At 42.5% G+C, this 15633-nt stretch overlaps 1 protein-coding gene across 1 annotated transcript in view; it reads right to left on the bottom strand.

Annotated features, from left to right (window-relative positions):
* Nucleotides 1-11870, bottom strand: part of myo10l1 (myosin X, like 1) — a 52338-nt gene extending 40468 nt beyond the window's left edge. The window contains exon 1 of the mRNA XM_080870878.1: nucleotides 11360-11870. Coding sequence (XP_080727004.1) covers nucleotides 11360-11380 — 21 coding nt within the window. The 5' untranslated portion in view covers nucleotides 11381-11870. The remainder of the gene's footprint in view (nucleotides 1-11359) is intronic.
* Between the last annotated feature and the right edge of the window lie 3763 nt (nucleotides 11871-15633).

The raw sequence follows: 15633 nt of genomic DNA, 5'->3' as shown, positions 1-15633 counted from the left end.
CGTTAAGGTTACTGTAGTAACTTAACAACCTTAAGTCACAAAACTCACAAATAAATCACAGTAAATCAATCCTCTATTATACTTGGACCTCAGAACTAGCAGTATGGAACTTAACATTAGCACCCAACAGCTCAAGCGTGTTTTTTTCACTTTTTTTTCTTTTCATTTTGTTTTTTTTTTAAACTCATTTCATAACATAATCCTTGGTCCAAGCTGGTAACTGTCTCGGTCTGTTAGGAACAGAAGGTCTTTTAGGAGTTTCTCTTGTGTTATTTTCAACCTCGTCACCAGCCTGCAACGGCTCAGCATTCTCTGCGCGGCAGAGTGAGAGACGGGCTGCATTCCATCTCTTTCCATCACTCAAGATGAAGGTGCTCAGTCCAGTCTGTTGCTGCACTGACAGTGGATCAGTGAACTGTCTCTCTCCCTTCCCCACTCGGAAAGGTTTACGTATCCGCACCCTGTCACCGACCACAAGCTGGGGAGGTTTTGCCCCTCTCTTTGCATCAGTGTAGCGTTTACTCTTACGTTGCTGGTGAGAGACTCTGGCCCTGCATTGGTCATACTGTCCTGTGTCTTTGGGAAACGGCAGGACATTTAGCTTTGTTCTCATGGGTCTCCCTCTGAGAAGCTGGAACGGAGCTGCTCCAGTCATTGCATGAGCTGTAGCACGGTAATTCTGTAGCATCTCTGTCACGGCGGGCTTCCACAGCTTCTGGGACACCTGTGCAGCCTGAACACAGTCCTTCAGCACTCTGTTGAATCTTTCAACACACCCGTTCGCTTGAGGGTGATACACACTTGTTCTGATGTGCTTGATGCCCCTTTCCGTCAGGAAATCAGCAAAGGCAGATGAAGTGAATTGTGGTCCATTATCTGTGGTAAGCTCACAAGGGTTTCCCTCCCGTGCAAAAACTGAAGACAAGAACCTAATCACAGTGTCTGTAGTAGCTGATGAAGTAAAGGCTACTTCTGGCCATTTGCTGAAGTAATCGACCAGTGTGATGGCAAACCTGCAGTCCTGCGACCCGCGGTCAAAAGGTCCAACAATGTCAACGGCCACATGCTGAAAGGGACCATCTGGAAACTGAACCGGCTGTAAGGGAGTAGGAGCAGTTTTGGCCGTTTTGTCACACAATTGACAGACTGAGCACGATGACAGAATCGCATGGACTTGAGTATCCATGCATGGCCACCAGTAAAGCTCTCTGAGCCGCTGCTTTGTGCGAACTATGCCCTGGTGACCTTCGTGTGCGAGGCATATCACCTTTTCCCGCAGGGACCTTGGGACCACCAGACGTGTCCCCCGGAAAACCAACGGTGATTCCACAGCAAGTTCATGTCGCACCAGGAAATACGGCTGTATCTCAGGTGAGAGAGACCTTTTCACCTTAGGCCAGCCTGAGCGGATAACCTGTTGGAGCAGAGAAAGGTCAGGGCAGTCCTCACATTCAGCTTTAAAATCCGTCAACGGTGTCGCTGTCAAGAGAGGAGAAACTTCAGCTATCTCCCAGAGAAGGTCTTTTTCAGCATCAATGTCAGTGCTGGAGTACATCAGGGGAACCCGTGAGAGGCAGTCTGCGATGACATTCTGAACACCAGGACGGTACTGCACATCATACTGAAAACACATCAGCCTTGCAGACCATCGTGCGATTCTCATGCCCGCTCTGTTCATACCTTTGGTGCTGAGAAGGGTAGTAAGAGCTTGGTGGTCAGTACGAAGTGTGAATCTGCGGCCCCATACATATGTACGCCATCTTTCCACCGCCCAGACACAGGCTAACGCCTCCTTTTCTGTGGTGGAGTACTTTCTTTCAGCAGGAGACAGTGTTCGGGAGGCGAACGCCACAACCCGCTCCACTTGATCTGGATGTAACTGTGTCAACACAGCGCCTAGCCCATAGTCTGATGCGTCTGTGGTGACAAAAGCAGGTAAGTCAGGGTCATAGACGGCAAGTGCGGGACTTTCCAGAAGGAGTTTTTTCAGGTTACTGAAGCTCTCATGTGCTGCCTCGTTCCACTGGAGTTCGACTTTCATGTCTGTTTTCAGCAACTGTCGCAGTGGTTCCACCAGTGTAGCATAATCTGGAATAAATTTACTGAACCAGGATGACAAACCCAGGAACGAGCGCAATGCAGCCATATCCTTTGGAGCAGGAGCCTCAGCAATAGCAGTAAGGTGATGTTGGCTTGGACGTAGGCCTTCCTTTGAGATTACATGGCCCAGGAATGTGATGTGTGACTGGCAGAAGGAACTTTTCCCAGCATTAATCTGCAGGCCGACATCTCTGAGACGTTGGAGAACAGCTTGCAGGCGTGTATCATGCACCTCCTTTGATGTTCTGTAGACGATGATGTCATCCAAGTAGTTGCGAACACCAGGCAGATCTTTCAGGACCGTTTGCATCATTTTCTGGAACGCCGAAGGTGCTGATGCTAGGCCAAATGGGACACGTGTGAACTGGAACAGTCCCTCATGAGTGATGAAAGCAGTCAGCTTGCGGCTCTCCGGATGCAAAGGTAATTGGTGGTATGCTGAGCTGAGGTCAATCTGGCTGTAGTGAGTGGCACCTGCCAAGTCAGAAAACAGATCCTCCATATGAGGAAGAGGATGGCAGTCAGCAATAATGCTCTTATTGGGTTCACGAAGGTCAACACACAGTCTCAACTCCTTTTTTCGCTTTCTGGCCACGACCAAAGGACTCACCCACTCAGCTGCATCGATCCTTTCAATTATGCCAGCTTTGAGTAAGCGAGAGAGTTCTGCTGACACCTCTGTACGTACACTTAATGGCAGGCGTCTCAGCTTTTGGCGTACAGACCGCACATTGTTGTTTACCTGTACTTTATGGATGAACCCTTTAACACATCCAAGTTGAGCTGGTGGAATAGGATCAACATTGTACACAGCAGACTTCTGGTTAGACGAATCCGGCTCATCTGCAGTTTCATCCTGAATGCGGTCCACTTTGCCTCCGACGATGCAGACGTTCAGTGCTCTAATGAGGTCGAGGCCTAATAGCGGGGAACCAGCTTTGACAATGTAGAAGGAAGCAGGAACTTTTTCATTCTGTGCATGCAGCGCAACTGATGCAGGCAGACAACCCATCACAGCCAACTCATCTTTAGCATAAGTAACTAGTTTGACTTTAGGTCGCACCAGTGAACAGTCTGCAAAATACTGTCTGTAGATAGTTTCTGGCAGAATAGACACAGAAGCTCCAGTGTCTACTATCAGCTCTACTGTCTTAGAGCCACCTTGTACAGTTTCAATGTCGACAGTGCAGGTAAGCTTATCTTGAATAGCTGCCATCATTTTAGCATCTTGCACGCACAGTACTGCCAATTCTGGAACCACTACTTCTCTCACTTCACTCACTTCACTGACTGACGACTTACATACCTTGGCAAAATGTCCCTTTTTCCCGCAGTTATTGCATTTTGAAGAAGCAGCCGGGCAGTTTTTATCATTAGCTAAGTGCTTGTGAGAACCACACCTGAAGCACTTCCGCTGCTGCTGCTTTGAACCTCCCCGTTTGCGTTGGTCTGGAGTGCAGCCTTTAGCGGGGCGAGGTCCTCTCCTCTGGTGAGAGTGGGAATTTGCCGCGTCGACTGTCTGAACAGGCGCGGTCGGACACGAGCCGGGTGTGGAGAGTAGAGTAGCGTTTTTGACTGCTGCTTCTACCTGGCTCGCAATAGTTAGAGCCTTATCCAGTGTGAGTTCATCCTCCAGTAACAGTTTGTCTTTCACAGCGCTGAGATGAGCATTGGAGATCAACTGATCTCTTATCATTTCACTTTCCATTTGTCCAAAGTTACAAGATGAAGCTAATGCTCTCAGAGCCACCACATACTGAGAAACAGTCTCATCCGCTCGTTGCATACGCTGTCTGAATGTATGACGGCACGCCACGACATTCACTTTCGGCACAAAGTGCTTCTCCAGTGTGCTCATGGCGTCAGCATATGTATCACCTTGCTCCGGTAACGTGTAGAATAACCGCTGTCCCTCCGGGCCCAAGCAGTGTAGCAAAACAGCGCGTTTCCTAGCATCCGGCCATGCGTCTCCCGTGGCATTGATTACTAGCATGTAATTGTCGAATATTTTCCGCCATGTAGTAAATGGAATCGGCGGCTCACCCACATGTGGAAGAAAAGATGGTGGACTCGGAACTGATGCGCTCATCCTCGTCGCCAATTTGTGGTGTTTCGACAGAAGAACGGAGACGGCTTGGTTTGTAATGGAACGTATATATTCAGCAGTAGTTCGCCATTTTACATCTCACCATACACTTCACTTCTTCTCTCCTTCCATCATCCTTAGTCACAGAGCCCCCTACTGGTAACTGAGTATATGTTCATATTCAGTCCCCCTTGTAAGCAACCCTTCACCATCTTAGCAGTGTATGTAAACACAACAAGTAGGATTATCACAAATATGTAGTAAATTTGTATGTGAACTGGAGAGACAGCTTCCTTTGCCTTTTTCCTTGCAAAAAGCATTCTGATCTGTCGTCTTAGCGTAGCGCTGCCTGTGTTGGAGACCTAAACTGTGTCAGTAATATTCCATTAAAGGTGATAATACAATCAGGACAGCGAGGCTTTTAGCAGATTATGGCTGCTGGAAGGAGAGCAACAGCATGTGTTTATCCGTGCGGTCTGTGCATGTTGGTGTGTCTGTGTGTATCCTTATGTGCATGTGGGCTAGTGGGTGTCACTGGCCTGTACATCTGCCGTTAAAAGGGATTGCAGTGCAGATTCAACACTGCAGGTATAAATAAACATCTGAGCGTAAATGGAAACATGATCACAGCAAAAAACATTAAGAGCATATTAATTTATCCATAGTCATATACCATGAGTGTCTTTTAATTTAGGTTTTATAAAATGACTCCAGGTCATTTTTTGAAATGTTGCAGGGGCATCATTATTATAATTATAATTATTTTTATTTATTTATTTTTATCCTTTTTATTATTTGTAGGAAACAAAGCTTAAAACTAACACTGATCCTTTTTAAATTGAAATTGGAAGGTTCAATGAGAAAGTTAGTGGTATGGGATATCAGTTGTCGCCAAAAACCCTTTTTAGGGGAGTTTTCAAGACACAAACATAATCAATATCTACAAAGGTTTTTTGGAAGAGAGCTAAAGAAATATGGGTGTCATCTGCATAGATATTATGAGTCTCCAGGTGCTTTTAAAAGATTTCACTTTGAGAAAGCATGTTCAAATGAAAAAAGGGTCCAAGAATCGATCCTTGGAGGAAACCATATAGCATAAGGTAACAAATTGTTACATGAGTGGTCAAACTTAACCCCATGTGACCACTCATGTGGGGTGGTCACAGTTACTCTTGCAAAGAATTGAAGAATTCCCTCCTCTTTATCTAGAAGCTTGTATGTTCAAATGTAGTCTCTGATCACTCAGGTGTCTTGATTCATTCTTTTTGCTTTTTAATGAAAATCTTGAAAAATCCATATTTTCTATGCAGTTGAGAACAGAATATGTCAGCGGTCTACATTCTGTAGTCTCTGCCATCTTTTGTTACCAGTGCTCTTTAGCAATTGTTGGATACCTATGTTGGCACCTTGAGGATAATGAGCAATGAAACCATTAGAGCCAGGTCAATGTATCACAAGACTGATAACTTTTACAATATTAGCTAATATAAGTGTATTAGCTCTATTAGTGTTGGCATTTGTAACAGCTAACAAATGAAAATACAAACAATAAATAAGACAGGTGAGAAACACCCTTTAATGTTGTTAAGAGGATTAACATTGCATAGTCTGTCCACTTGCCTGATGCCAACATGCATTTGGAACGGCACAAAGACAACAACTGACAAACATAACTGATCTGAGCAGAGCATAAATAACTCAAAGAATTACCACACATAACAAAGGTTACAGAAATCTGTTTAGGTTTTGTGCAGCTGAAAGAAAAACATAGTGGCCAAAATACCAGAATATCAGATTTTTAAATCACCAAATATCAGTATCAGCATTGGTCTTAAAAATCTTAAATCGCTTGGGCATTAGAAACCATTTTAACTATGACAGATCTATGTATAACAACATCAGTCCTGGTTACTAACATCATCTCCACCAATGGAAAACACTTCATCATTCAGTGTTTTCCCATTATATGTATGTACCAGGATGCCTGTGTTTTTAATGTAGTGTATATGTATGTATCTTTATAGAACTACTTTTTTCTGGGGAATCTTGGATGATCGGAACACATGGGTGGCTGCTAATTTCAAAACAATCTTACAGGGAAAAAAGAAAGAAACCAACATTCCCATAGTTGCCTGGGATTTTTTAAAGTATGGTTTAGAAATTACCTCTACGTGATTCCTTTTCAAAACTTTTTACAATTAACAAAGTGCCTGATTTCTATCCCCCTGTGTCCATCCAACTAGGATGGCAAAGGCACTTATGCAGAAAGATCTTTACGTCATGGATTTAACCTGCAGTCCATATAACTACTGGACAGCAGAAATGCAACGAGTTTTAAGAACATAAGTGCCCTTTATTTCCTGCTTGGCTGCATAGCTGTTATTTTAGGAATATCTGAAGCCTTGGACAGCTTAATTCCAAAACAAACATGATTTTCCGAAGGTAAACTGGATCAAGGTCTGCTGTTAAATTACAAACCAGGAGCAAGTGTGTGTGTATGTAAAGTACAAATCCTCTTTGAGCTCTGTGCTAATTATCACATTCTCTCACATCTTGGATTAAACTACAGTCACACCCCCACTAACACCCTGGCAACAGGACTCCACGGCAACAGTGTGGAAACAGGATACCATGGAAACAGCCTTTCTCCTCTAGGCACTGGTAGATGCTGGGAGTTGATGTCCAGGTGAAGGGGGTTGCGATCTGATTTGAATGTTTTCAGCACAGTTTGTTTGTTTGTTAAGCAAAAACTAAGTCAAATTTTAGAAAACTTGATGAAGGACTAGGCTGTTACCAAAGAACACAGTAAATGTTAATACTGTTCTCACAGTTTTGTTTAATTTTTTTTAACTGTTTTTAACTTGTCTTAAATATCCTTCGTCTGTGCTAAAGCTTGTGTTTTATTGTTATTTTTATTGTTGTTTGTCTGTCAATCTGCCACCATGATTACACAAAAACTACCAAATTTCAGCAATGAAGAAGCTTAGCAGGGTTGAAAGAAGACCTCTTGGTGCAGATCTCTATCAAGGGATAATTTGCTTTCAGTGCAGAATTTTTGCAACTTGTCATCAGGAGTATGCAAAATCTAAATGAGCAATTTTCATGACATTTCTAGAGGTGAACCATGGTCAGAGGAATAAACCCTGCATATCTAGATCCCTATAGTAAAAAAATTGCAAAACACTGCCAATGGCCTGTGGGGATTTTTAATCATGCCTAATGTTTTTTTTCTTCTTCATTCCTCTGCTCATTAGGGGTCACCACAACAGATGATCTTCCTTCATCTTATCCTCTCCCTTGCATCTTCTTCTGACACATCAACGATCTGCATGTCCTCCTTCACTATATCCATAAACCTTGTATGTAATCTTCCTTTTTCTTTCCTCCTGCCTCAATGGCATTACCAGTCACAGTCCCTACATTTAAAACTCTTCTCTATAGCCACCATACTACCTTCCCTTCTCTGTCGCTGCCTCTAAACGTGCCTACCCCCACTCCTCTTCCTTTGTTTTCACTCAACAACAGCATAAGAAATCTCATTCTCAACGATCCGCATGTTTGATTTGGCAAAGATTTAACACCAAATGTCCAGTACAGAGAGTACACTGGCTCCATGGTTTACTTCATGGCTGTTTTAATAATGATTAATGGTTGTGGAAATGGTTCAGATTTTTGCCAATTTAATTACAACTTAATATGTATGATATCTGATATCTGAGTTTATCGTAATAGCATTAGAATGTTTTTTGACATTGGACAAACCAGACAAATTCATTTGGTTTAGAAATCGAACTGCTCTGTTGGTTTAGGACCATTAGTCCAATCAATCAAATTGGGCACAGTCTAGTCCAGAAGCCCATAAATATAATTAAAGACTTTTAAATCAGGAAAGACAAAATACAATAGAAATTATGAAATATGCTATGTTTCATTTATTGTTACCCAGAAAATTGTGACATTTGATAGTTGTATACTACCATAGCATCATGGGAAATGTAATTAAATTCATATCTTGTAACATAGCTTTATTTTAGATGAGGCAGAGCTGTTTCACCTACACATGCTGGGGGGCGGAAACAAAAAACAAAAAAAAAGAAGTGATTTAAAGGAGAAAAAAAGATAAAGTGGAAACAGAGAGGAGAGAATAGAGAAAGACAGAGCTGCCAGAAGGGGGAGGGAGGCTGACTGAGCAGCTCTTAAAGCGGTTGGTTGAGCGAGATGGAGAAGCACCAAGAGAGTGGCCGCAGGGAGAGAGAGAGCATCAGCGGGAAGGGAAAAGAAGAGAGAGAGAGAGAGAGAGAGAGAGAGAGGGAAGCAAAACTGATGCAGCTCCAAAGCAGAACAAATGTGTTTGGAGCTGCTGAATATAGGTCACACATCTCCAGTGACTGTTCCCTTACCTCCACTGAACCAGATTCCTGCAGTATGCACTTCATACCAAATCCGGCATAATTTGTACCACAATGGATTGGCATGGGCTCTGCTTAATTTACCCTAAGGTTTTTTCCATGAACACCCATTGCACGAAAGAAAAAGGACCGATTTTTCTTTTTCTGCAATTAGAAGACACTTTATGCTGTTCAAGCTGCATAAAAATGCTTCCATGAATGTTTCACTGCATATGTGCAAATTGCCATGGAGAATGCACACTGAATATTACATTTTTATAATCACCCTCATAGTGTGAGAAACCTTTTATTGCTCCTCAGCTACTCTCGGTACAGGATACAGCGACCACTCAACAAATTGAAAGGTAGTAAATAAAGATTTACTGTTTATTCAGTTACACGGACAAGCAAGCGAGACAGAAACAGAAGGGTCTTTAGTGAATATCAAACTGGATAAAAACAAATGGCACCAAAGCTGTTCCTTGTCTATTCGCACATGCCTATCTCACAGTTATTGGTTCATTTCAGCTTTACACCTGTTCAAATCTACTACACGTGCACTGACACGAACGCAAACTATCACCTCTGAAAACAAATGTCACCCAACTCACTCATAAGCACATTTAGATACTCAAATTTAGATACTCAAGTGCTGACAGCAAAGTACTCAGCAGTCATCATGAAGCAGCTCCAGGGAAAATTATTTTTGATAAAACTGATAAAACATAAAACTGTATGTATAGAATCTATTAAAGACAAAGCACTTAAAATGTTTGCTGATTGTGCTCCAAAACTTCCAGCTTCTGTAAAGCCCAGTCAGGTTTACATATAAACAACAGAACTGAAGCTAAGACATTTTTAAAAGTTTTTAAAATTTTAACCCAGTTTAGGAAATAACTTGTTTGAAACTAGCTAAGAGTATCTAAGAACTTAAGAAGCACTTTTTAAATTTAAAAAACACTCAAAATACCAGATGGAATCTGCACCAGGAGTAACAATTTGTTTTTTTTCAGCCACCATAACAAGGAAGTGATTGGGTTCTTTTCATATTAAGAGTGCATAAAGTCACCACAACTGCCATAATTGACTACTAACCAGGCCAGTATGATTATGCGGGGATTATACAGTAGTCTAATACCACCTGATATTTCATGCTTGGCTGGATGGCCATCACATTTTCTGCCTGGGTTGAGAGAGACAGAGCGGTCAGTTGTTCACTCTTTTTTTTTTTCAGCGATCCAAATGGAGGAATGCAGGGGTACAGGATGGAGCAATAAAAGCAGAAGAGGAAAGAAACTAAGTGGATGCTGGACAGACACCTCCCAGAAGGATTGATTACTCAGCACTCGACTACTGCATGAAGTCATGTTTCTGGGTAGCAGCTTATGCATGTCTGCAGGGCCTCGTAACTCAATAAGTCACTCCATTTTCAGATCTAATGCAGCCTTTCATAGTCTGTGCAGTGTGGGGCTGCTTTATGGTGGTCTGTGAATCAATGCTATGATCAATATATTACAGACAAACTGATGGGAAATGAAGCGGGAGTGTTGGTTTTTGTGTTTTGGTGTAGTTGTGTGGTAATCTGTGGGCTTATGGTGGTTATGTCATGCAGTTTGAGAAGAAGTATGATCAGCAGTGATTCTCATAGCTCTGGTGCCCAAACATATACCCTCACAACCACTAGCACATGGATACACACACACTAATAAATTGCATGACATCACTGCCAATGTGAGAGGCATTTAAACCCATATCAGATTAACTTAAGATGGGGGGAGGATAAGTAGCTTGGAGAGGATGGATACTGGCATCGGAGTCAGTGGATGAGACTGTTTGGGTGCCTGAGCCACTAAATGGGGGGTCTGAGGAACAAGACACAAATGAAGACAGGGACTGGTAGGAAGCTTGTATCTCCTGATTAGGGTGTGAACATGTACGGCAAAGGACCTATAAGGAAAGAAAATAAAGCAACAGACAATGACAGCCTAAAATGCTTACAACTCTGGATCAGATTAGAGGAAAATGAGACTGGTTTTGTCATCTTAGTGGGAGAGTGGGAGATTGATTAATAACCAATGTTTTACTTAATTTTCAATTACAAGGGCAGTTAATTTATCTCCCTCCTGCTTCACCTATTCGGTCTCACATACACACAAACACACACACAGACATATCCCTTGCACTGCTCCTCCTCCCTCCTCTTTTACCTTCCTCTACCGGCCCAAACCCTGCCATGGATCCGATCTCTATCCCATTCACAGCGCAATTTTAAAAAAAAAAAACATACACACACACACACACACACACAGAGTGGGTCTGTTCGCGGCAGCATGCCGTGGTAGGGCCGTTGCTGAAGGCCAACACGGTTTACCCTCCCTTAACAGATTGGCTTTAATCCGGCAGTCATCCTTATGGATGCAAAAGCCCATGTCAGCTCCCGTTTGGCCAATTTTTCTGCGGCTCTGCTCTGAATTAATTCACCAAGCCGGTAGTCAGGCCCTGATCCTCTGCAGTGATAATGAAACAAACGGTGTTTTTCCCCCAGATACATGAAGACTATAACATATAGTGGGACCAGGCCTTCCTCTGGGTTTTGGGGGGGCGGACGGTGAGGATGCTTCTGCTCGACGGAAGCAAAGCGGCACCTGCCATAATTGACGTGAATCAAAATGAAACCGTATCTTGCAGTATAGACATGCAGCGGTGTAAATCCAGGCATCATCACGCCATTAATGTCATTCATGTTTATCTCCGTAACCGTGACACAGATTCTCAGTGGCCTTACCTCTGCAAAAAACGCCTCCATCCTGCCTACTCCTCCCTGACGACTCGCGCCCGGCCCGGCAGAGCGCAGACACCGGCTCCGGTCTCGGGTGCGCAAATCTCACCAACTGAAGAGTGAGCCTGTTTGTCGAGATGAGGGAAAGGTAGCAGTGCCTCTGTGTTGGTGTTTCCCATTCAACGAGCGTTTATTCTATGACCTCCGAAATAGCCCAATTTCTCAAACACACCTCAGCTGCGTCCACGCTCTATGCGCAAAGAAAACCACACATGAGAAAATTCCACGGAGGCTGAGAGGAAAAAAATTAAAAATGTCCACGCCAGGGATCCGTCGGAGGAACGCTAATTGAAGCGCCCCGGTTTTCCAGGTCTGCCTGGTTTGTGTATCAGCGTATGTGTGTAGATATATGTGTGTGTATGTGTGCACGTGTGAGGATGTGAGTATCCTGCGTGGGGTTGCGAGAGGACCAGTCCGGGGGTAGGATGAGCTTGACGCTGTCCACTCGCACACACCGATGGGGCGGTGCAGACACAGCCCCCTCCGATATAAAGCACACATTATAAGCTCACACGTACAGATGTGCAAGCAAACCTTAACCAGCGCTTTTGCGGTCACAGACAGTCCACCTAGAGGTGAGATGACGCTTCTGTGGTTGTTGACAGATGAAAGAACCTCTGTCCCTCTTGGTCTAATTACAGATGATCATCCCGAACCAGATTATCCGGCTTCATCCCATCACGTCAGTGTTCATAAAGCAATGAGTTCCGGAAAAAAAGAAAGAAAGAAAAGAGTATTTTTGTTTTTATAAATGAAATAAGATGATAAATGCTGGTGAAGCAGGTTGCCTTGTTTGGAGAGATTAGGTCTCTTATTTAAAAATGTGTTCTGTCAAAATGCTCGAGAATGAAAAACTCAAAGCCAATGTAGACGGTTTCTTTTTGTTATAGAACTACTTTATTTAAAAAAAATTAATGTGTTAATGTATTGTAATGTATAGTTTTTTGATGTCTGATCTTTTTCAAAAGCATGTGCCGCAAAAAAAATCATGAACAAAATTATTTGAATTTTATTGTCTTGTAATTTCATTTACCAGTGAATCACAAGATGTTGCTATTGATGTAGCTCCCAGAGTATTAGTGAGCATTTGAGTAATAAAGACATCAGATAGATTGTATAAAACCTGTTACCACAGCTGTTACCTTCTGTGCAAAAATTTGCTTGTGTATCAAGAGTATAAAGTTATTATAACCATTAAGGCCATGAATACAGACAAGCTGACATGGAAGTTTATAAAGCTGAATAAATGATATCTAAATTAGCAATGAGGCAAGTGCTGTCAAGAGCATTCATGCTTTTCCAAAACCAGTGCACAAAGAGAAAGTGGGGCCAGAGGGATTGGTGATGGTGGTGGGGGGCATTGCTATATAATCTTTCTTTCTTTCAAAAAAAAAAATGTTGCTTGGTGTATAGGAGTAGGCTTGGTTACAGAATCAGTCAGAGCCCCTGCCCCCAGGCTGAAAAATGATATCTCATGACACACACTCACACACACACACGACCATAACAGTGAGGGTGAAACATCCCAAAATCAGAAAGAAAAACCAATGAAGTCTCCAAAGACCACAGTTTGGTATAAATAAACAGACAGCTGGTTTATGTGATGTGGACCGTGTGAGGTTTTTATTCTTCTTTTCACAGCACCAGGCTGCAGGGGCCAGGTGCAGCTTTTAGGAGCCCAGCAGGCTGAGGCCTCTCTTGGGTAAAGCACAAGCTCAGCCTGTTCCCCACGGAGCCCTGGAGGTATAGGGGTGGAGAGGCTCCTGTGTGCATGCTTGGAAGTATTATTTAGCTGTACCCTCCGTCTTCATCAGAGCAACAGCTCAAAAACTAGACCCGCCAGCAGGGCCCCATGCGCGTTTTGTGTTTGTGATTAGACACATACACACATGCATGTACACAAACACTCAGGAAATGAGACCCAATCTTACTGATCATTTCTCTGATCTCACTTTTGAAGGAAAAGGAACATTGGTACTCTGGGACTTTCACCTGATTTTGAGCATCAATTTTACACCTAATGACTGGGGTTTGTCACACTAAGACAGTTCAGGTAAAGTTAAGCAAAATGGAAATGATTAGTTGATTTATTGATTCACTGATTAAATGCTCAGCACAAATTGATCCGAAAAATGTTTTAATTATCATCTGTAAAATTTACTAAAACATTTTTTCTACTTCCAGACCATCAAATGGGAAAAAATTCCTGCTTCCTTCTGTTTTTTTTACTGTAGTTGAAACTCTCAGGTCTCAGATGTTGCAAAAGGGCTTCCACAAATGATCTCTTAAGCAAAATAAAAATGTCTATGATGAAAAAATCTGTTGTTTATTGTTTCCAGTTCAAGTTTTAACTACACAACACACTGATCTTCTTTTTGATTATCTGTCAGCACTAAACCCCTCCTGGCTGCTACATGAGGGTGATTTAAACAAACGCACTGACTGTATTTTTGATTTTTACATGGGAGTCAATAGAGCAAAAGTAACAGCTACAAATTTGCCCAGAAAGATCTCTGATGCGGAAAGACAGAGGAGTCGTTGCTGTTCATGACCCAGCAGACTAACTCATCCAATGTTCACATGTGTACAGGAACACACACACACACACACACACACACACACACACACACACACACACACAAGCATTGAAATACACAGACAAGAAAGTATGGGCTATTAAATTCTCATTACCATGACAACACCAGGACTGAGTGACCCTCAGCAGTGAATTGTGGGATAGATTTTGTTCCCTGCAAGTCAGGAGCAACTCTGCTTACTCATCTGACCACAGCTTCATCTCTTTCCCCTTAATGTCTACTTCTCCTCTTACTGTTAACTGAATATTTGTGTGGGTGGGTGTTGTGGACAGATCATCAATAAGTCTGATGGTACTCTGGGTGAAAACTGGTTAAATACTAAAGGTGGTCATACCAAATATTGACTTTCAAGCTCATTTGTATTGTGAAAACTCAGTTTTTACCTTACATACTGTACTTCCACCCACTGCACCTATTTGCCACCTTCCAAGACCGGATCAAGACTTTTGTGTAATTTAACAATTGAGTTGACTGAGTGTGTGCATGTCATATGTTGCATGTGCTAACAGGCATCACTCCCGGTGATACATGCAATCAGTTTTATGAGCAGAGCACCCATAAATCTTTCTACATTTATTACCATCTTTCATTTTAAGTCTTTGATCTTCTGTGACCTCCCCCTCTCACTTTGGATGTGTTTATGGTTGTCTGAAAGGACACGTTGATTGAAAGAGCTCCAGAGAAACTCAGCGTGAAATGTCCCAGTTGATCATCAACCCTACTTTGTAGTGATTAACTGGTAAAATGGGGCAATCCAAAATAAGGCCTCGGGGCTATATTTAGTTCTCAGCAAGTTCTATAAATGGTCACACAAAGACAAAAAAGCATTGTGTGGTCAGATACATGGACAGATATGCATCACAGAATAGTTTTTAGGTTACATGGGATCACAGGGAGTATTTAGTCAATGTTTTGTATTTCTTTAAATATTTATGAGGTTGCATTCTTACGAAAAAATTCATTTTTTCTCTGATGGAGCAGATGGGTCATCCTTTGAATCCACCTCTATATGATAACGTTCGAGCTTGTGACCAGGATAAACTAAGGTTTTGGGGTTTTTTTTTAGTTTATTCTGGATTTTTCCCATTTATGATGTGACAGTGATTTCACAGACGTAATATTCTTCACTAACAATCCCTTGGGTAAAATAAAGGAAAAGTAAAGTAAGGAAAATGTATGAAAAATGGCCTGCGACTGATTTACCACTCTGCCTCCAACATTCCCATTATGAAGAAGGCTTTTTGTTCCAGATATTACTGCAATCATCCTCAAATATCAGCAGCTGGGTATGTTGGGTGTGGCTGTGTGCAGGCAGGAATAGGACCCAAGGTGCAGACTCCGGAGACAGACGTGAACTCAAAAAGGCTTTAATTTGGTACTCAAAAATATAACATAACTGAAAAAACTCAAAACAAACTTAAACCAGAGGAATGCCAGAACACACAGCTAAGAAAACGGTAGATCGCGACACAGACACTAAGAAACACAGGGCTTAAATACACAGAGGGAGCAATCAGGAAATGAGTAACAGGAGGGAAACACAGCTGGGGCAAATCAGAACTGACGAGACCAAAGAAGCGTAAACTGAACACACTGAGAAAAGACGGAGACCTTCAAAGTAAA

The sequence above is a fragment of the Rhamphochromis sp. 'chilingali' genome (genome assembly GCF_963969265.1).
Source record: "Rhamphochromis sp. 'chilingali' genome assembly, chromosome: 21".
NCBI classification, from domain to species: domain Eukaryota; kingdom Metazoa; phylum Chordata; class Actinopteri; order Cichliformes; family Cichlidae; genus Rhamphochromis; species Rhamphochromis sp. 'chilingali'.
The sequence above is the reverse complement of the archived record's forward strand: the minus strand, read 5'-3'. Positions and strand labels throughout refer to the sequence as shown.